Here is a 22,205-nt window from a genome sequence, read left to right on the forward strand (position 1 = left end):
GAGGAAGAATATGATGGTCAAAAAATTCCTATATTTTATACAGTGACTAGAGAGAGTCACAACACTCACATCAGCAGCAAATCTTCCTCTGTTTTACAGAGTTAGCACATCATCAACAGCAGCTTATTCTGCAAGAACAGCTGTCCATAGCACAGGGCATTTATTTTTTAGATATTAGAGAGGACTGATTTAGAGGGGCTATTTAAGGGATTTGCTCCATTTCCAAATGAGAAAGTAGGGGTGAGATGATAGCTTCTGACACAGAACAGAAACGTGTTTACCAAATCTCTGTAAAGCTCTACAAGTCCTTTCCCCTTTCTGTAAAAATTTAAGGTTAAAAGCAAGGTGTTTTTTTTCTTTTTTTGCCAGAAGCCAAAATGTGAAGTTTTGCAGAATTATCTCTAATGGAAAGTACCAAAATCAGACTTCCCTAAAATGAAGTGATGCATCAGCCATGGTCCACAAACTGAGAATCAAATACAGCTGAGATAATTTTAAATACCATGAAACAGAAAACCTAATGTTCCAGATGCTGGACATGATGGAGTATATCCAGTGATAAGCCCAGTTGCTCTATTAGCCAAATAGTCTGCTTTTTAACCCAAGCAAGGGTTGACTTTTCAGGATCTGTGCAGAGTTTTGCCTTGCTGCATTCAGACTGCAAGTAACCAACGTCACCATTACTTCTGCAAGTGTTTTCACCAGAGCTGCCACCGTCTGCATGTTTTCCAGCTTGAACTTCATTGTATTCTGTCCCACCTGGAGCTGTGTGATTAAGGTCCATGTCCTGAACAGAATCTAAAATGTGTCCAAGATGTGGCTGTTGTTCAGTAGAGCTCAGGTACTTCAGCACATCTTCTTCGTGCTTTCCAACTGCATCAAGAAGATTATTTATCTCACTTAAAGCAGAATCATGTCCATTAAAATGACACCAGGATAAGAGAGCACTGAAAAGTTAAAAAAAAACAACAAAAAAGTGATTACATGTACTCACACAGACCTCCAGTTGTTGAAAGTTGATACCAATGTGACAAGATACTTATACTATATAAATGCATATATTTCATTCACATTTTCTGGGAAATTCAAGCAGTAGAACCGAGTATTAAGCTTAAAGATGTAGATTTAGATAATTTTGGCAGAGCAACTGAGAGAGGAATTTTAACAATGAGAACTCTACAACCTGTATTCAAGACCTAGATGATTCTCAGGCTGCTCACTCTGGACAGATTTACAATGCATGCTCCCTTCACACACACCCTCCACACGCATATGACCTTAAGAAGTTCGTAACTTACTTCAGGGTTCCTCTGAACTGGCCACATGTAACCATCAGCTCAGCACCGTGTCTGTAACCTTGATTAAAGCCTTCCTGGAGTGCAAGTTCTTTCCCAGCCTCAATTCCATCCCTATAGCCTTCCTGTAATAAGAGCAGTGAAACAGGTTGTTCACAAGATGAAAAACTAGACCTGTGACAATTCTGTAACAATAAAAAAAGCTTAAACGAGTGTTCAGCCTCTTAAATTACAGCTTCTAGATTTTAACATCTGTCCCAGCTAAACCCCCACTTCCAAAAGACCCAGAAGGTCTGAAAATAAGGAGAGTATTTTTAGAAACATCAGAAAATAAGAGAAATCTGGAAGAAAGTGCTTGCTTTTACGATAACCACCTCCTTTATAAAAAATTCATTAAGGAATACCACAGACAGATTTCTAGCCATCTAAAACTACACAAACTGCAAAACCTCCCTTTAGCAGAGGTACTCTTCAGTCTGTAATCCATCTACCTGTTTCCACAAAAACAATTACTGAGCCTTGCTTCTCTGCTGGATCTCATTTAATTCAAGAGTTATACCAGAAAAAATATGGTGATGGAGAAAATCACATGTAAATATACAAAACAATGTGATGGTTTTCTGTGAGAAACCATTAATGACTGTAATGCAAATTAATTTCTTCATATTCTGATCATATTACCATGTAACATAGAGTAATTCTTAACTTCTTTCACACCAAAATTCCAAGTTGTAAGAGTGAAAGCATCACTCATGAGTGAAGAAATAGCCAGGAACAAGAATGTTTATTTTGCACAACATACAGCTCTAACATCAATAACATTCTGTGATTTTGCAGTATCTACTTATAAAATATCAGAGGGTTTTGTATAAGAACACTGAACCGCCCCTTAAAAGAACCAGGCTTTTCAAGGGACTCACATGCAGGAGACTTTTCCTTGGAGAATACAACAGCTCTGTTGTAATACCCTTCCTCATCAACAGCCTACACAAGAGCTTCCATTCATGTTCTTCAGCCAAATGCTGTTCACCCTTGAGCAGACAAGCCCTACTGGTCCCATGTTGAATGGTAATGTATCTGTTGAAGTAACCCGGGTTTATGTACTTGTTTTGCTCCCTGTAGAATACCAGGGAGGCAAAGCCTGTGGAAAAAAGCTTTCATAAAATACTCTTTTCACTAGGAGAGTAAATAAGCCAAAGAACTACCCAGACCACAACATCCAATTGTGGTTTCACGTGGAGTCACAAATCTTACATCTGACTGATTAAGAACTCTACTTAAAAGCCCAAACATCTCCGACTTCTCTATTAGCACTGTTTAGCTGTGTTGCCCTACATTTACTAGTGGTATACTGCAATACAGTGGCATACCTACAAGTATGAAGCATACAGCTCACATCAGAATTGAGCACTGTCTTTTACAAATGCACATGACTGTACAGAGGGAGCTGATGTCTTTTAGTAAAACAGTACTTTGCTTGGATGACTACTAGGATAGTGTTCCTGTAAATCCCTGCTACATTTTCCTGGCATTCAGAAGAAACTAAGCCACAATAACTTTTTAAGCAGCCACTCTTAGTTTAAACCACAACACCCTCTTTAAATAAGCCACATGTATACCGAGGTATGTATCGAAATAGCTGAAATGGTTAAAGAGACTCTTAAACCACTGCTGTAATATTACCTTCAATCTTTTTTTCATGGTGCTATTCCATTCTTTCTGTAGTAGACACATCTCATCTGCATCTTCATCAAATATATCCTCACTGGATTGGCTGACTGCAGCTTGTACCCAGGCCATAACAGCAGTGATGGCTATGACCTCTGTTTATGTGGTTAAGAAAATACTCTCAAAAGTCCCCCTGGCTAAGTGTCCGAGTAGAATACAGGCACAAAATGCGAGTTCTGAAGAGGTCACGAAGGGAGCTGGTGGTTCAACCTGCACATTGGTTTCCACATGGAAACTCGACGCTGTTCACCATCGGGGTGCATCTGTTGAGACAAGCCAGGCAGATCATCACTCACAAAGCAACTTTTGAGGCTTACAGGGACAGCTCAAGGCAGCAGTTTCTGCCCTTACTACGGCAATAAAAAACAAGCGCCTTTCCTTGCAGCGGCACCAATGGCTCTCAGGGATCCCGGGGCCAGCAGAGCCGTACCGTGCCCGGCCACGCCGCTTCCCCCGGGACACCACCGGCTGGATTCTCGCAGCCTGCAGGCCCCTTCCCCGCGGCCCAAGAGGCGCACCCCAACCGGCCCCGCTCCCTGACAAACCATGGCCGAGTCCACAGGACACCACCGCGGCCCCCGCCAGGCCCCGCCAGTCCATTTCACGGCCGGCGCTCAGCTCCACACAAGCGGCTGCGCTGCGGGAGCCTTCTTTCCCCCTCCCCTCGCCTCGTTTCTCCCGGCTGCTAGCTCGGGCCCCGCCGCCAGCACAGCCCCACGCCCCGTACCCTCACCACAGCCGCCGCGGCACGGAGCTCCGCCACTGGCTGGGGGCCGCCATCTTGACTGATGGCAAACTGGCTTCACTGACGTCAGAAGCAATAGCTGAGCGGCAGCCATGTTGACCGAGGGCAAGGTCCTCAGGTAAATGGCCGCCATCTTACCCGGCAGTGCTATGGCTTCAAAGCCCATCCAAGACACCGGAGGCTGGCGGCCATATTGAGTAAGGGCGCGGCCTCGCATCCTCGTGAAGAAGGCGGGACGCGGTGGCTGGGTCGTCGAGATGTGCTGTCCGCTGAGGAGGCCGGGAGTCGGTGCCGGAAGGAGCCATTACTGTGAACGCCTCTTCCGGCTGCCCGGGCTGAGGGTCGTGTGGGTGGCCCTGGCCCTCCGGGGCACCTTCAGGCCAGCCTCGAGGCAGGGAGGTGTAATCGTTTCTTCAGTCGTAAATTGTGGAATGTAAAAACAAAAGTCTGCCTTCTTGGCTTCTGAGTCCTCGGGGTCCTCAGGTGTGTCCTTAAACTATCCTCTACAAGATTGAGGCATTACGGTAATAAATCCTTTCCAGTATGAAGGGTGCCAGGAGGAGTAACGTGTTACAGTGTTTGCTTCTGTTAGAGAAAACATTAATACCTTTTTGACATACAACAGAATAACGTTTTTTCTCGGTGCATACTGCAGTTGGCTTATGAGCGTAAGTTTGAAGTTAGTTAATCTTCATAAACATACTATACACCAACCTTGAATTTCAAGTTTTATGTTTCTCCAAACGGCCAACTCCTGCTAGAGTAAATGCCCCCATGTACTGAGTGCTTCTGTGTGTCCCTCATCTGCAGAGGCTGATGAGCTGTTTACCACGCAGCATAGTAGGGCTAGGGACACTGAAGTTGGGGATGGCAAAGCCTGTCCTCACACTGAAGGTACTGAGCAGTGAACACAGCCACAGGACTTTCACTTGCCTCGTCCCTTTAGTTTTGCAAAGAAAACCTGTCCTTCTGCTCATGGCCCTTCTCGAATGCTTTCTGCTGGTTACATGCTGAGGTGTGAGCAGCCAAGTAACCCAAATCTGTCTAGAAAACTGGTGTGCCTGGGGTGAAATGAAACTGGTGCCCAGGATGGCCAGAACTGTGCATATCTGTTCCTCAGCTGTTACTGTGTATGTACATGACTGCTGATTTCCAAGCCTAGGGCTATCAATCACTTCCACCTCCTGTCTGGTAGAGGCTTGTTTAGCTAGCTCTGGCATTCAGGTAACAATGCTGAATACAGCCCACATGCACAAATGCAGAATCACAGAAAAACCACCTAGCAACAGCAACTCATGACCCCTCATGACAGGTAGTAATGGCACTGCTAAACCTGGATTAACCCTTTGAGTATCATTCTGCACTCTGTCCCCTCAGCCTCTTGCTCTTCTGGAAAAGATACAGAGGTCATGGCTCAGGGCCCCTGTGAGTTTCCCAAGTTCACAGCATCTCGGTTTAAATGTCTTATATTTACCACAGTTGATTGTTCCACACATATGTTTATTTAACATAAGTCCTTACAACCATGAGAAACAATGAAGAATGCTCATATTCCTACCCCTTTCTCTTAGCAGTTGTGTGTGGGTAATTTTGTGAATCATATTGTCTACACAGAGCAGCATTGTTGGGTTATGAAGAGCAGTTGCAACTTGAAGACAAGTTGATTGTATGCTGGTGGCCTTGACAGGACCACTGGCAGGGCTTGAGGGTGAGGTGCGGTGCCACAGGGTGTGGAGGTTTTCCACACCTAAGTGTGTTCCAAATAAAGCAGTGTGACACTTTGTAATTACACATGCCTAAGAATCAAAACACAACAACATTTCACAGGCTACAAAGCAGTTCCCACATTTTTGCAGAATAAAGAAATCTGAAAATGTGAAAAGCAAAGTAGATGATTTGTGACCAATTGCAAAGTTTGTCACCGCCATATCTAAGATTAAAAACTATCTAATTTTAGGCTTATAGGATGTGTAATACCAAAGCTGCCTCTTATCCATGAACATGCTTGGCTCAGCTTGTACTCCCTGCACACTTGGAGTACTAGGGAGAGCTTCCAAAGGGCCCCATACAGAGTCATGCAGAGTTTAAGATTACTAAGGAGTTGGGGGACATCATTACAAAGGATTACTGTCAGCTTCATCTTAATAGCAAGGCTTGCCATTAAGCAATCAGCCATGAGTGATTGCCAAAAGCAAGATACATGAACACAGTGGCATGGGCTGCTCCTTTACACCTTTATTACTGTGTATAATAATGGTCCATTCAGATCATTACACACTCTTGTCTTTCAGTCATCGGTGCCTCAAACCCAGACTGACATGAGCAGCCAATGGATTTTGTCCTAATGTACAAAGACACCTCAAGGTTTAAAGCTTTTTTGAAGGGTGGTTGATTACCATAGCCAGGACTTGTGCTGTGTATGAGCTACTCCATGGGCCAGGATGATCACATTCTCATCTCTACTGCTGTGTACTATCTTGTCTCTAGCAGAGTTGAGTTAAGGCTTGAGAAGAGCTCAGGGCAGAGGAGTATTTACACCGTAAATTATTCTCCAATTATACAATGCCTATTGTCATGGACCTCCAGAAGCATGTTTCATTGACTCTAATTTAGGGAGTAATGCAATCGTTTTAAGAAATAACATCACTTAAATGGCATTTGGATGAATTTCAAGAACACTTAAATCACTGTTTACTTGTTCTCTGCGGTAAACAAGACTAAAACATAATGGGAAAGAGTAAGCTATTGGGATGTGAGGAGAATGAAAACCATCAATATTTAATAAAGATGGTATATGCATTGTCAGCAAACATTGTACAAAGTTTCTGAAGAGCCTTAGACCATCAGTCCCTCACAAAATACATATTCTACCTATGGTGAGGGCTGTAGTCTTTTCCAGATACTGCCTGGCTGATTCTAGTCTGTTTCCCTTGAATACAGTGGTAACAGGTATTGGGAGAACTGCCTACAACAGCAACAAGACAGACATACTCATGTGCAGCCTGTATCTCTGTCCTCATCTTGGCACTCTGTATTTTTCCTTTATGTAACGGGTGGTGGGGTTGTGTACTGCTGGCTGATGGTTGCAATAATAATACGGTGACCTCCACTGCTTAAATCCTTTGCTTCCAGAGCTACCACAGAGAAGGAAGCAGTGAGTTAACAGGTTAACTGCAAGGTCATAGGCTTAATGAGGTTTTAAATATTGCAGCTCACAGCACAGGAGACTATACTAACACTAAATTAAACAAGAGGGTTAAAAACCACCTCTAAGATCAATGATTATTACCAGAGCATGGTAATAAATGTACATTTCTGTGTTTTCCAATAACATCTCTCATTCAGAATATTAAGGCAATTTACTAGTAAATCCCTATCACCCTCTTGTGATGAAGGTAAGTAATACATAGGAATCACTTGCCTGTGTTTGTGTAATCACTTCTCTTCAATAATATAATATTACAGAACACTTTGGGTCGACATGTCTCATTTAATGTCAGAAGAAAATACTATAATATGGGAAAGTGCTTGAAATTTATGATTATATCCAGGGTAAATGTCTTAACATTCACTTCAAAGCGCCACAGAAATATTAATAACCTTTTTGCCATTGCTTCTCACACGAACGTTTTCAAGGGGGAAGATAGTTTTCTGCCTCTTCCTTCCACCATATTACCAAAACACAGACCTTTGGTAGTTAAATGTCACAACAGGGCAGTTTTCCTACTTGCAGAATCATTACCAATGCAAATCCTAGCCAAAAAAGAAACCTTTCCTGACTATCCCATGGACTGCCAGCAGTTTGGCTTGTACTCAATTATATGTGTAAGTGGTTAACTGAAGGGATACTTTTTGCCTTCCCTGCTTTCCCCAGGCTTGTTTTATTCATTACCAGGGAAGCCAGATTTGCAGTCTGAAAACTGTTCTCCTAACTGTTACATACTAAACAGAGCAATGGATATAGTTTATCAACACCAAAGCAGTTCCCCTTTATCTGACATTCTCCTTGGCTTGCTCCTCAAACGAGTGAAATTTGTTGTCCCCAGATGTTCATATTTTCATACTGGAACTTCAGTAACTACTCTAACATTGCAAAGAAGGTGCTATGACTGAGATCAGAATGAGCTATATACACATTTCAGATCAAGATTAATGTTAGCAGCATCCATTTTAGAACATACAACAGAGAAGCAAGGAAGGAATATTCCTAATTGTCTTCAGTCTATTGACAGCTTTTTACAGGGTGAAATTCCACAGGAAAAGGTTATGTCAGTAAGGACAAGAAAATGTAAGAAATTCTACATTTTAGTTCTGTAGCTGAATCATGTGTCTTTTGGAATTGTGATATCAGTGATGAGTCTGACTGGTTTCGTATCAATAAATCAGGACCTTGTAGCTCTCTGACTCAGATACCCTTCAGGAAGGTTTTTCTACCTTATTGGTTATGTTTTTTGATGTAGAGCTTCCATTTTATTTAAATAATAATTGATCGTATCAAAATGATTACTGTAAATGTAACTGGTCCAAGGAAAATACTGTATTCTGCAAAGTTAGGAATTTACCCAGTGAATTGCATCTCTATTCAGATCCCACAGACTTTTTATCAAACTCATGCTCTGAGAGAGAAATGCCAGCTCTTTTCCTTTGGCTAAGAGACGAATTGCCCTCTGTTTTATCCCTTATATAAACTTGGACAAATGATGAAAAACTGCAGGAATAGCAGCTGTACAGTGCTGATCCAATTGTCTGAAGTCAATAGAACTGCTGGGAGGCATAGAACTTGTGGAGTGCACTGATTCCTTTGGCACCTGAAACCGTAAGAAAACAATTGTTTCAGTGACAATGCACAGTTTCTGAAAGGTTGAGGTTATGACAAGGGTGGTTAAATGGTGGCTTTTGAATTGCATGTGGATTGTGAACAATTCGAGTACAGCATGTATGCCATATCTGCAGCGTATAATTGGTTGTTTGGCTGTGCTAGCACAGACACTGCTGGGCAGTTCACATCCTCAGCTGTGGAGGAAAGCGAGCTGGCACCACTGGGCCTCTTGGGACCCAGCTGTACACTGGGGCTGGCTCCCTCCCACAGTAAGCTACAGCCTCCTGCAGAGCCCTTGTCACCCAGGAGCTACTCCTGGAGCTCTCCAAGGAGGGTCCTGTGAGGTGAGACAAAGCAAATGCCCGGGACAGCATATTGCTGGGAACAGCACATTGTTTTCTGCCTCTTTTCCCCATATTTCCCTTATGACTGCTGCTACAGGCAGGTGGGGTGGTAGACCTTACTGCGCCGCCCCTGGCAGTGCAGTTGGGCAGTTACTTTCTCTTCTCCTACCTCCTGTCTCCCATTCTTGGTCCTTTCCTCTTAACCAGTGCTGAAAGAACATGTACCGCTTTGCTTATGGCTCTAGCTCAGAGTTACGCTCAGCCACCTGGAGGTGATGGCATGTAGCTAACTGCTCATGAATTGATTCTCCTGCCTTGCCTTGAACTTGATCTTACCACTTTCCTGAGCTACTTTCTCAGAGTTGCAAGTACAGATGTGCTCATCTTGCACAATTAGCATCAGTGGAAGGTACTGTCATCAATAGCTGGTGCCACGCAGCTCAACAGAACAGGGAACTGACATTTAAACAAGATGAACTGGTGCATGTGGCCTATCCTAAATATTACTCACTAGTCTGGAAAAGACTGAGCATTGTTATTCATAGTTACTCCATATTATTTCACAGGATTTAACTATGTACATTTACGTGTAGTTACCTGCCTATACTTGTCCATTGTATTTTTCTCAGTTCACCTCATCCGACAATAAACCACCACCTAAGCAAGTAACATTCGGTACCTTATTTTGTTTTCATTGAATTACTGGGGTCAGTACCTGTCACCCTGGCTTCCGATGAGAAGCACATTGCTATTCAAGTACTTACTGGTTTCTGTGGGTTTGCTCAGAGGGTGACGCAGTTCTCACATGCAGGATCACACTGAAGGTGAGCTTTCCCATCGAATTCTTGGCAGCAGCAAACTTGCTAACTCTTTAAGAAAACTGAAACAGCAGTGATCATATTGCAGGCTCAGGCCCTGAGGAGCCATATGAGACCTTCAAAGTCTGAAGCTGCCTTTCTTTGCTCATCCAAAAGCTGCAATGAATGGCTCAGTGGGATTCGTCAGGCAGGCTTGGCTCATATTTTAAATAGCAATAAGGAGCTTCAAAGTTCTTCAGAGAGCTAGGGAAGAAAAACCCAAACTACAAGCTATCCTGTTTGTCAAATAAATGAGGCCACACCTGCAGCAAAACGATATATTGTGTTTTGCCATTGAGTCAGTGTGTCAGCTAATTGTGACTAAACGATTTTACAAGTCATGCAGCAATTACATAGCAAAATCAGAATTAATCAGAATTCATTCAGCACCACCTGAAGGCTGTGACTCCAAATCCATGGCAATGTGTCAGTTACAGGAGAGGAAGTGTAAGGGAAGCTGATTTGAGGCAATTTGTGCACAGAGACTGCAAAAAGCTCTCGATAGAAATGGGCTACATCATTTTATTTCTACCTAAACGCAGTAGTTTCTCTTTGTAACTCCCATCCAGATTTCCCCAAGAAACCTATCTCACTGCAATAGCTTTGTTTGGATAGTTCAACTGGGGTGAAAAATACATCTCAGGATGGGAACTGTTTTGTCATTTTAATCAGGTAGCAATTGCAAATTGATCACATTACAAGGTTTCAGAGTTTCACCTGTGTGGAATATTAGTATCAAGGTCTATTGCTGTTATTATAAACATGGTATAGCCTGTTCTGTTCAGTTCTGTTCCCAGAACTCTATAAAAAATGGACATTTTAGAGTCTTTTCCTGAATAATGTAACTAATTTTTTTTCTTTTTGTGAACTATCATATTCTGTTGAGGATCACCCTTTATACAAGACTTGGCAAAGGAATTTCCAGTTTATTAAAGAGACTGTGATCTAATTATTTGGCCAAGGAAAATCTGCAGGTCCTCTGAGAATCATCTTAGCACATGTGGTCCTTTTTTCTCTAGTGTATAGTTGTTCTACTAACGTGCTGAAGGCTACATTTTATCCTCATGCAATATTAGCTTCTCAAGAAAATTTTCAGACTATATTAAGGCCTGAGACGGTGTAGCCTGTGATTATTTGAAGATGTAAACCCTTGTTCTGTCTGTTGCTCCTGCCCTCATATTCCTGTGCAATGGCTGTTTTCTCTTTTCAGAAGCTAAACCAACACAGACAAACCTTGTTTCCTGAATGATTGATGGGGTAATGAAAATTAATAGTAGCCCCTACAAACACCATTGATTTTTTTAAAATCTCAAAGATTGACACCTTATCTTTGTATTTGAAACAAGCATCTATCTGTTTGTTGTAATAAATGTAGGTATGCGTGTATACCCTGCTACCTGTGAGCATTGTCTGCAGACTTGGAGGAGCTCAGGGGCATATTTCAAATTCACTTCAACAAGGGCACCAGGCTGTGTTATAAGGATTTCGTAAAAAATCCATCCCTTAGAATCTTGTAAGTAATCTCTTGGATATCCTACAGGCTTTCTTTCATAAAGCTTTCAACACAGAGTTGAGTGGGCTGCGCACTTGTGTGTGAAGCTGCCCTGATTGAAATGCCAATATTCTCTCTTTCTCTGTGCTCTGAAATTTACTATTGCAATAAACTGGAAGCATTCCCTTGCATACCAAACTGGAGTGGCTGTGAAGAACAACCACTGAAACCCCTCATTTATTTCATGGTTTCTCTTTAATTGACAACAGCCTTCAATCCTTCCTACTGGCCTATTCATTGTCTCCCTCTCCTGGAGATTCAGTCTGTATTCAGTGTACAGTAAATTCATTACTGAGCTGCAGCACATTCCCTCTCTGAAAGGAAGGGGAAAGAAAGAAGTCCCACTCTAGTGAGAATCTTAAGCATCTAATATTAGTATTTTTCTTTTATGAAATTATTTCTTTTTAAACTTTTAGGTCTTTTCCACAACACCCACAGCAAACAGCCCCCACCACCTCCCCCATCTTCCCATCCAAGTCTCTGTTAAGGGAGAATATGTTAAGAGGATATTTATCTTTCTCCCTGACTCCAAATAACCAGTGCCAGAGACAGTGTAATACAAATATTTCTGAATAATTTATTAAATGATTGATGGGCAAAAAGTATTGCAAACAAGGTATTTTAGGCATATTGTTTAATCAGCAGCAGTAAAACTGCTCATTTTGTAAAGAACATGAATAATTAATTTTAATGCTAAAGGATGAGAATTCCTGTAATGCATCATTTTTAAGAATGACTTAACCATCTCTAATCAGAGACTGGGGAGCATGTGTATGAGTAGCATGCAGTGTGAAAGGGACACCTTCCACTCGAGCAGGTTGCTCCAAACCCATCCAACCTGGCCTTAAACGTTGCCAGGGATGAGGCAGCTTCTCTGGGCACTCTGTGTCAGTGCCTCAGCACCCTCACAGGAAGAACTTCTGCTTAATATCTAATCTCAGTCTCCTGTCTGTCAGTTTGAAGCCATTCCCCTTTGTCCTGTCCCTACAGGCCCTTGTAAAAAAACCCTCTCCAGTTTCTTATTTGCTCCTTTAGCCACTGGGAGCTGCTCTAAGGTCACCCTGGAGCCTTCTCTTCTCCAGGCTGAACAAGCCTAGCTCTCTCAGCCTGTCTTCATAGCAGAGGTTCTTCAACACAGTAACTAAAACCAATGAGAAAAGTGCGCTAGATGGTAGATGTTTTGTTTCTGCTCCAGTCAGTGAACATTTGCAAAGTATTTAGTCTGTTAAAAAAAAATAAAAATAAAAGAAAAATAGAGCTACAGCATAAAAATATCTACAGAAACTAAAGCCATTCGAAAGAGCTCTCTGCTGCTGAATAAAGTAACAGTGAGTATCATTCATTAAATATCAATAAATAATTAAAAATTATCTGTAATTTGAAATGCTTGAACTTGTATTGATTCCAGTGTTGGTTCTGTGTATACTTGCAAAGTTTAAACTCTTCATTTTGTAATTTTTCTATGCAGTCATTAGCATTAAGAGAAAATGGAAGGATAGTGGATAAATCATTATGAGATGAGTATCAGGAATGGAAAAAAGATAGATTCCCTGAAGTGAGACTAAACCTCCGCTTTGGCAGATTAGGTGCTGGCTTCTAAATCTTCCTCCTGAGAGTTCATAGGATGTAACAGGATATTATGTCTTTTCTTCAGCTACCTGTTAGGAGACTTGCAAGAAGCCCAAGTCATGCTGCCCTGGTTTTGGGCAGCAGGGTATGATAGCCAGGCATGGGCCTTGAGTGAACTGTTGGCTTGTTGACATTGATTCCACAATTCCCTGACTGAGGAGGCAGGATTTGAACCATGTGCCCCAGCCAAGTGCAGGGCACACGCTTCCCTTCCGTGTCTGCAACAGAAAGAACCTTCTGTCAAATCTTTGTGGGTAATTGATATGTTATTCTTTCTTTGCTGGGTCAGAAGTAGTGGCCTGGCCGCAAGTATGTCAGTGTCTTCCTGCTGTGGACATTCTTCCCCTCTGTAAGAGAAGGCAAGGAACTTTTCAGAGTCTAAAGCTAGAATAATGAGAAATTGTGTATGCATATGAAACACATTCCCCAGTACAGTGCCATAGATAAAAATAATAAAAGAATACATTTCAGAGTAAATGAATGAATGAAATTTAAGACTGATACTGCAAAATAAATTTGGACTGGCTTTTTTTTTGGTGGGGGGAACTCATTAGACTGTGACAATTAATCACACTGTGCATAGTACCCCACTGGCAAGACATTACTCACTATAAAATAATTCTGTTGTTTTGGGACTTTGAACACATACTAGATTGATGGTGATTCAGTGTTTACTGAGATTTTTGGTTTGCATCTCATTTATGTTTATGCCTACCAGATGGTCTTTGTTTGTCATAGAATTTGTTAGGATTTTTAATCTTGGATTTGAGTGTCTGCATGATGAAGATGCTCTGTAAGTAAAAGTAGAAATTGAGAGATATTAAATATCACAGAAGTGATTGCTAAGATAAAGAAAGAAGATTATGATCATAAATAATAGTTTAAGGGAAAAGATCTCGGATTTTGGTTATTGGGATAAGATCTGCAACAAAAATGCCTGCTTTGGTATGTTCCTAGACTTGAGTTTGGGGATTTAATGCTCGGGAAAAAGCTAAAGTAGGTCAGCTTCCAAGAAAACTGTTTTAGTAGCAAAACTTCTTCTAAACAAGCCATTAAAATCTCATTGCCCAAGACATGTACACCAGAGAAGTCCCAGAGCCCCTAACACTGTTTATAAGTGTAATACAGGAGTCACATAACAAGCAATATCTGCCCAACCCTTTCAGCCTTTCCTCCTTAGAATCTTAGACTGGTTCATGTTAGAGGCACAGGGCCAAGGGCCAAGGTTCAGCCCTCACTGCTGAGTGTTGCAGAGATCACTGTTACAAGTTGACTTCTTGTATAAGAAACAAATCTTAGCCCCTGCTTTCCAGGGACAGACACTGCTATCTCTAGTATTGTTTGTTTGGGCAACATTGATCTTACCTGGCTGCAGCCCCTTCCTGGAATAGGAAAAGCAAAGAAAGATTTTGGAACCCGTGAGAAATCTTTTCTCGTTTCAGATAACGGAATAGTCTTTTCAGTCTATAATGGCTGAAGCTTTATGAACAGGAGTTAGGTCATAGATCCTCAAGGAAGATTTTTCCCACAGTAGGTACCAGAAAAGCTTTTGACAAATTTCCTGCAAAAACACATTTTGCTATAAGATATCCTGATAATCATTCCATGTAAAGACACAGAAACTGGTTTGTTAATCTTGCAAAATTCAGCTAATAATGAGATATGCTCTTCATGCAAAGTCAAATGAAAATATAATCTGTACAGCTCCATAAATACATAGTGAGAATAAAACCAAATAGTCATAGATAAACCCAGGAGGCAAAAATACAAACTCCAGAAGTCATAGATTCAACCAGGTTGGAAGATACCTTTAAGATCACAAAGTCCAACCATTCCCCAGCACTGCCAAGTCCACCACTAGCCCATGTCACTGAGGGCATCATCTACATGGTTTTTGAACTGTTTCTGTTGTGAAGCTAACTGAATTATTGTCCTTCAACTGTAAATGGGTAGGTCTTGAGACATGATGCAGACGGAAAGGTAAAATAGAGTTTGGGACCATAGACTATTGTCTCAAAAAAGAGACAATGCAAACAAGATAGTTACATCACACCTCTTTGTTAAACAGTAGCGCAGAGGAGGCGGTGGTACCAATTGCTTAGTATGGACTGTGAGAGGAAAACTGTTTTCTGGAAAACTGGATCCAGAATGACCAGAAGAGATGGTAAATAGAGTTGATAGTGAAAGATACTCAATAACCTCTAAGTCTGTGTCCTTAAGTTATTTGGTAATGGCAAATACTAGTGGTCATGGTTAGAAGTGTTTCACTTAAATAAACAGAGCTGTGGCTGGAGTCTCCATTTTTTTCACAGAGTAGGTTAAAATAAACTTCCTATTTTCTCACCCAGGATATGTTCTTCCTATTGGGAAGCAGGTACCGAAGGAGAATCAGAAACTGTTCTACCAAAGGAAGAAGGAAGGACAAAGCAAGCAAAGGCTGGGAGATTTGAAATCCCTGAAATAGACACCAGATATTTTGCCAAGCACAACAAAAAGAGCACAAGTGTCCGTGTATCTGAAGTATGGTCAGCAGCTCTGATGACTGGTTAAGACTGTGATATGTCTATACTGTACATTATTAAGAGCTGAAAAGCAGATAGTGGTTGATGTTAATTCACGTTGATCTTTTCATATGTACCTTTTCCTGCGATGGAGTGGGCAAGGCATTTTTTTTATCTCCCTGAAAAAAAAAATCTTCATGCTTTTGCACAGTTCTCTGGTCTGTAGGTGTCATAGTCAGCATATGGATGAAATGGATAAATATTAGCCTGTTTACATGAAATAACTTGCTGAAAAACAAGGCTTTTGGAAAGTATGTAGTAATTTATTGAAGCTTTGGAAGTGGGGAAACAACTCTAGTGCATAGATAAGCATATGATATAAAAGATTTCATTGCGCATTCTCTGTCTCCAAAGGTGAAGTTTCTCAGGTTTATCGCCTAAAAATTATTTTTCCCTAAAGTAGTATCCCAGGGCCTCCAAATCTGAACTTCCCTGTCTTGATCCCACTCTTCATCCGTGCTCCTTCTCCCTCTTGCTTCTTCTTAATATCTAACTCAGATAAAACTCAGACAAGTGACTGAAGAGATTAAAAGAGCAGCATGTTCCTCCACCCTTTGGGGGAGCAGAGTAGGGGAGTGCAGGATGAAGCTCCAGTGAATATTAGGGAAACAGCTAAGGAATCTAGTAATGTCAAATACCAATTCTCATGCTCTGTTTCTTACTAAGTAGTCAAGGATACCAAAGCTTACATTTACCTAAACTATCTTCAAGCCTTTTCCTGAGCACCTAAAGTAAAAAACTTGTCACACTGTATGATCAATGCAGTGTGCAAGCACTGCCAGTAGAACGTTGGTCTATCCAAGATGTCATGTTCTCTCCAGCTGCAGTGGAAGCTAACAATGAACTCCTAACATGACACCCAAGGTAAATATCAAAATCACATGCGGTTAAACTAGGCCAGTTTCACATTAACAGTAAGATATAGTAGGATCTGATAACATGTTAATAGGCTGCTTACATAGATGGTATTTAACCTACCATTGCTATGCAAACAACTTTGTAAACAGAGTACGATAGTTATTCTGCTTGGCCAGTGCTCAGCTACTACAATTTGTAGAAAGAGCGTAATTTCCTCCAGTGGAAGTTTCAGTGGGAATTCTAGTTCATGAAGGACAGAGGGTTGGAGCCCTGAACATTTGTAAAACATGTAGAAGAGTGAACGCTTTGGAACAGTTTTGGGAATGTCAGTTTAAGGCTCTCATATAAATGCGCAGCACAGGAAGGATTATCATTTAAAGAAGATTTAGCCATGTGATTAATTAGGTTTAGTAGCTTTCTGTCTTGAGCCTTCTTTTCTCCTCAAAGGAGAGGAGAAAGGGTAAAAACCTCTTTGATGTCATTTGAAAAATACCTGACCTATGATGTAGGACCCAAGGTGGTAAAAACAGAATCCTTGGATAGAGCCATGAGCCCCTCTTCTGGTTTACTAATTAACTCAGTACAAGATTTCCATGCTTGTTGCTGTAGACATTCATTCACAGAAAGATCTAATTTAAGGATTTCTAATTACTGCAGCATGAAACCAAGCTTTGGTAATTCTGAATAAGAAAGGCCCATCAAATATATACTGAGAGCCCTAGACCTTGACGTTGGATCCATGTATTAATTTACTCATGTATTTCCAGATAATTATACAATCTTGTGCATGAATGAGAAGGACAAAATATGACTCACTTCACACAAATGTACGTTTCTTATGTACTGATATTTACACATCTGAAGAAGTTGTTCTTGGCTCCTTTTTAGCTATTGGGTAGAAATAGACAATTTAAAAGGTGTGATATTTGGCACAGCTAATTGTTCCCTAGAAGCGTCCATTCTTCCTCCATTGACTCTAAAGGTGCTCAAGACTGTTAGCTCAGAGGTAAACCTGCATTTGCTCACCTAAACCAAACAAGAAATCCTGATCCCATACAATGAATTAACTAGGAAGGTTTCCAGTTACAACAGGAAAGTCTGAATGGTGAAAGTTTGGATGGTGTGAATCATATTGGACATTTCTGTATCTACAAGTTTAGCTGAATTCTATACGAGTTAAACCAGCCCAGGTGGATTAGGACATGCGGTGAATTAAACCGCTGTAAGAGCAACCAAGAACAGGTAATGTTTAAAAAAAACAAACCAAATCAGTTATACCAAGATGCATAGAAACATCCCCCATCATCTAATCTGATCCCAGTAGTAGGGTCTGGGGTAAGCGTTCGTTAGGACTGACATGTTCCTGGTGAGAACGGAAAGCTTTCTGCATAGGGTGCTGGGAGAGCAAGTGGAATGAAAAGAATTTGGAAAAAGTTTATAGAAAATAGAGACTGAATCTTCTTTAGAAACATTGAATATTTTTATTTTCCTTCCTTCCTGTATCTAGGGATTTCTTGTGCTCTTGCAACTATTGTAGGTTACCCTTTTCATAGCTAGTCACAAGCCTCTCTTTCTTTGGCAGGCTCTGAAACTTGGTGTTGCAACTGAAGAGAGATGCAACAAAGGCTTCCTGCCACAGACAAGCTTTTTCCCCCCCCAAAGGATAGCCTGTTAAAGCAATAGCATCAATGTTTACATAAATTCACACCTTTCTCTCCCTTCTATAAAAGAAAAACAGTAAATAACAAAAAAGAAAACCTTTCCCCAAACCCCGAGGCTCACATCTGAAGACTCTCATGATCTTCAACAGAAAAGCCAGCTTTCTCAGTAACTGAGATCAACAGCCTCTCTCAGTAAAAGCAACCTTACCCAGACAGGCAAAAAACATTAATGCACGTAAATCACATTAGTGCCAGGAATATCCTCATGAGTAACAGCTGTGCTGATTCTTGATATTTCCTTTAAGAAAACAAGGAGCAAGCCTGCAATACATCTCAATAATACTGGAATGTCTGTGGTTCAAAGGCACCTGATACTTTGAAGGCTTACCCAGCACCATAGCTTTTAAACTTGGATAACTAATTAGCACCTGATTTAGGAATGCTTCATATCAGGAAGGAAACCTGAAGTCACTGGAAGGGGTCCTTATCAGAAAGGTGTCCTTACAGAAAACTTCATGAGGCTTTTTTGCAACCAACATTATTTCTAATTGTATGAAGAAGGGGGAAAAGAAAAATCCTGTAAAGATCTTTTAATTCTCAGGTAACTTTTGAATGGGAGGGAAGTGTGTGCTTGTAGTTTTTGTTTGGTTTAATGTTTCATGGGGGAAGAATTGGTAGGTGGAGCACATCTCAACCAATATGTTTTTCTGTGACACCCTGGCAAGGAGCAAAGACTGTGCTTTTTTGGTCAAATTATTATTTAGGTATTTTCTATGAGTTAATGATGCTCCCATTCTTGCAGGAAACCTACAAGAAACAGGAACAAGTTAAACAAAATTGTTTAACAGAAACAATTGCAGAACTTGGTGCTCCAGTGTGCTCCAGTATGCTCTCAAGACCATGATGTTGAAATGTTAACTAAATAAAACAGTAAGAGCTGTTTTAAGGCACTTCGGCAGGATGACTATTGTGTGTGCTCCGCAGTGGAAATACAGGTTTAAAAAGTTTGGATCCTGAGCTGCGGCATGGACATGAATTATATTTTTTAAATTATTTACAACTTCACAGCATTTGTGGCTTTAAATTATTAATGCCAGTGACAGCAACTGTTAATGAGACAAAGCTTCCACTGAAATAGCAGTGGCAGTGCGCTATGGTGCTGGAGACTGGTTTGGTTCAGCTATTCCAATCCTTATTAAGGAAAAATGTCACTTCTCATGTTAGGGGAGCAGAAAAAAAGGAAAGATCATTATGAAAGTTTCATGCAATAGTCTTTGATTACAGTGTGTCTTTTGTAACTCTTGGGATAGCAAAAATGTGCCGAGCATGGAAGAGGTTGGTCTTTACAGTAAGTGACTGCATAATGTTTGCTGTAACACTTCTTTTATATGTAGGGTTATAGCAGCTAAGAAGTCCCTGCTGCACCACAAAGGATGAGGAAGCACCGTGTGTTGGACTTTAGGAGGCACGCTTCTCCCCATCTGTGCCCCACAGTGCATTGTTGAGGGCAGTGTAACTCCACATTGAGGCAATACCTCCAGGACAAAGGTATTAGCCTCTCCAGATGTGGTAGAAGCACTTGCACCTCTGTTGGTATAGCAGCAACAATCAGGACTACTGCAGATCATCTGTCTTCTTTATTACTGTTGCTCTCTCCTGCTGACCTATGTGGCTGTAATCTCTTGAATCTGTCTGTCTGTATCTGACAGCTTCCTAATAAAGTTCTGTTGCTTCAGGTGCAAAAGGACACTCCTGTTTGAAGTATGGTGGTGTAAGGCTCTGTTTTTCCCTGCTGGTTTATTCAAGTTCAAAGCAACAATATGCTAGATAAAATAAATGAGAAAAGAAGTATCTTGTGTTATTTGGATCTGGAAATTTGGTTGGACCCATTATTGCTGAAAGAGAAGATTCCTGATGCGAAACATCAGTGAGCCATGTGCATACTGCATATGTACTCACAGAGCAGAGGAGAGTTGTGCAGAATACAAAATTACATCCTGTACTACTGGGGATCAGGTGCTGAACTGTAAAGACAAGTGCTGTATTTAGAGTGGGGAAATAACCAAAGAGTAATTTTCTGTAGATAATGATTTTCAGTGGAGGAGGAGAACCATGCCTCTTTTTTGTCCTCTTATGTGCGCAGGTGGAAGGAGAGACTCAGAAGTCTGCTGTCATTTAGGAAATAAAGATTATCTTTGACTTACGAAATAATAGACATATTTGGACTTGTATTAAATATTGAGGAATGGCTGCCCTCTGATTGCAGGTCACCACAATGGAAGGAGTTCTACTACCCCACAGGATCTAAATGGAGCTCATCTGTGTAGCCCAGAGGAGCCTCCAACTCTGCAGCTTTACTCTGCCCAGGCCTCAGGGGGCTCCCCCTGAGCCATCAGCCGCACAGAGGAAAGCGAACTGAATCCATATTGGCTAAGGGGCTGGTCTCTTTTTGCACCAGAACAGGCAAAATAGGTAGTGTCTGACCAGAGCCCCAGTATGGTGGCTATCCCCCCCCCCCCCCCAAATACCTGAAATAATGGCAACACTCTGTTGTAACAACCTGTAAGTGCACTAAGGATGATCAAGAAACTACTTAGGACAATGACAAATGCTAAGCTATTTGACAGTTCAGTTGTACTGTACAAGACTTAGAGACCCACAAAATGACTTACAAAACTGTATTCAGGTGACTGCAGTCATTTGGGTGGGAATATAAGGGATCAGTAAAAAAACACAAAACAAACCCAACAACAAGACAGTCAACAATAGGATCTTGTGAGCTGGCCCTAAGAAAAAGCCATATGAGGAAGCATTTCAGGTGAATCCCCTTTATATATAAAAGAAGCCATGACTAAAGAGAGTCTTGTTCGATTCCTTCGGTATTTAGGGAAGCAGAACAGTGCTTCAGAAATCCAGAAGTTGCCAAGATAACAGAGAACACTTAATTCCATCACTGATTTCTTCCTACTAACCCCCCATGGAGGTCTGATGTTTGGTTGCTTAGGTCAGCTGTATCTTGATCCCACCTCCTCGAACTGGCAATGCAGCATATTGCTCTGCCACCATTTACCAGACCTTTATCATGGTCATAGCATGAAAGTATATAGTATCTGGACAGTGACCTCACAGACTGCTTACTTAAGATCATTCCAGCAGCTTCACTGCAATGAATAGTGAGACTGCTGACACCGTAAGGAAATGGATCACATCACATCCTGCATGAAATATTTAGTGTTTGAGGGCATTGACTAGCATACTGACATCAGGCAGCCCCTACAAACTGAACACATTAAGGTTTTATTGATACTACCTTGGAGAATCCAGCAAGAATGTTTAATTTTATAGTTTAAGCACTAGGTAGTAGCATAACAGCAGCAGAAAATGTGAAGACTCTTCTGTATATAAAACACTGAACAGTGCTAATGGAAGTTCTCTTTGGTGATGTGCCATGAAGAAATGAAAGCTAATGAAATAAAACTTCATATAACATGGTGCAAAGAAAGCATTCATAAGCAGGAAAATACCATTTCTTGTTTGTCTAAATCTATCCTGCGCTGCTTTTTTTGGGAAAAAAAGAAACTTCACTGAAGTGTACACATGAATTCATTACATTGTAAGAACTATTGCATTTAACGTTTGTCACAGAACCTCTATAGTGACACACAACTGTGTTCATGAGGTCAGATCTTTCTTGGGTCCTTGACTGCCACTGAACATAACAGGGTCTGAGGCCTCTCATGTGTCCTAGTGCCTGAGCTAGTTCCCGAGCAAGTTCCCGTACGAATGTTATTTAACAATGAAAGCAAAGCACAGCAGTAAGCAGCAGGTGGTGCTGTAAGATTGAGATTAAGCACTCTTCTGACTCCAACTCTGTACAATTGTCACTGTCGTGCTGCGCTTTTCCTTTTACCTCTGAGCTCTTCCTCTTACCTGTGTAAGAGAGGTCCATAGAGATTATGCAAATACCAGGAGTAAGCCAATTACACTCAAACGAGGAAATACTCAGTTGTTTTAACCTAGTTATACATAGTTGCTAATTTATATCCTTGAAAAACGTGGTAACAGGGTCAGCCCAATTCAGAGACAGCACCTTGATTTGCTGCTTTTTGGGATTCCGTTTGAACATCATCTGGGAGATATACTAGAGCTGGTAGGA

At 41.2% G+C, this 22,205-nt stretch overlaps 1 protein-coding gene across 2 annotated transcripts; it reads right to left on the reverse strand.

Annotated features, from left to right (window-relative positions):
- Positions 1 to 352: 352 nt before the first annotated feature.
- YAE1 (YAE1 maturation factor of ABCE1) lies at positions 353 to 3,834 on the reverse strand. Of its 2 annotated transcripts, none has more exons than XM_057431428.1 (4): positions 3,751 to 3,834; positions 2,979 to 3,286; positions 1,299 to 1,420; positions 353 to 947 (listed from the first exon to the last, which is right to left on the reverse strand). In XM_057431428.1, the coding sequence occupies exons 2-4, from the start codon at positions 3,093 to 3,095 to the stop codon at positions 518 to 520; spliced, it is 669 nt and encodes a 222-aa protein (XP_057287411.1). In that variant the 5' UTR covers positions 3,096 to 3,286; positions 3,751 to 3,834; the 3' UTR covers positions 353 to 517. The 2 variants fall into 2 exon arrangements, with proteins under 2 accessions (XP_057287411.1, XP_057287412.1); XM_057431429.1 differs by having other exon boundaries at positions 3,757 to 3,824.
- Positions 3,835 to 22,205: the final 18,371 nt, after the last annotated feature.

This window comes from Pezoporus wallicus, unplaced genomic scaffold (genome assembly GCF_028554395.1).
Source record: "Pezoporus wallicus isolate ANWC-B61680 ecotype Strahan unplaced genomic scaffold, APGP_CSIRO_Pwel_v1 scaffold_11491, whole genome shotgun sequence".
NCBI lineage: Eukaryota > Metazoa > Chordata > Aves > Psittaciformes > Psittacidae > Pezoporus > Pezoporus wallicus.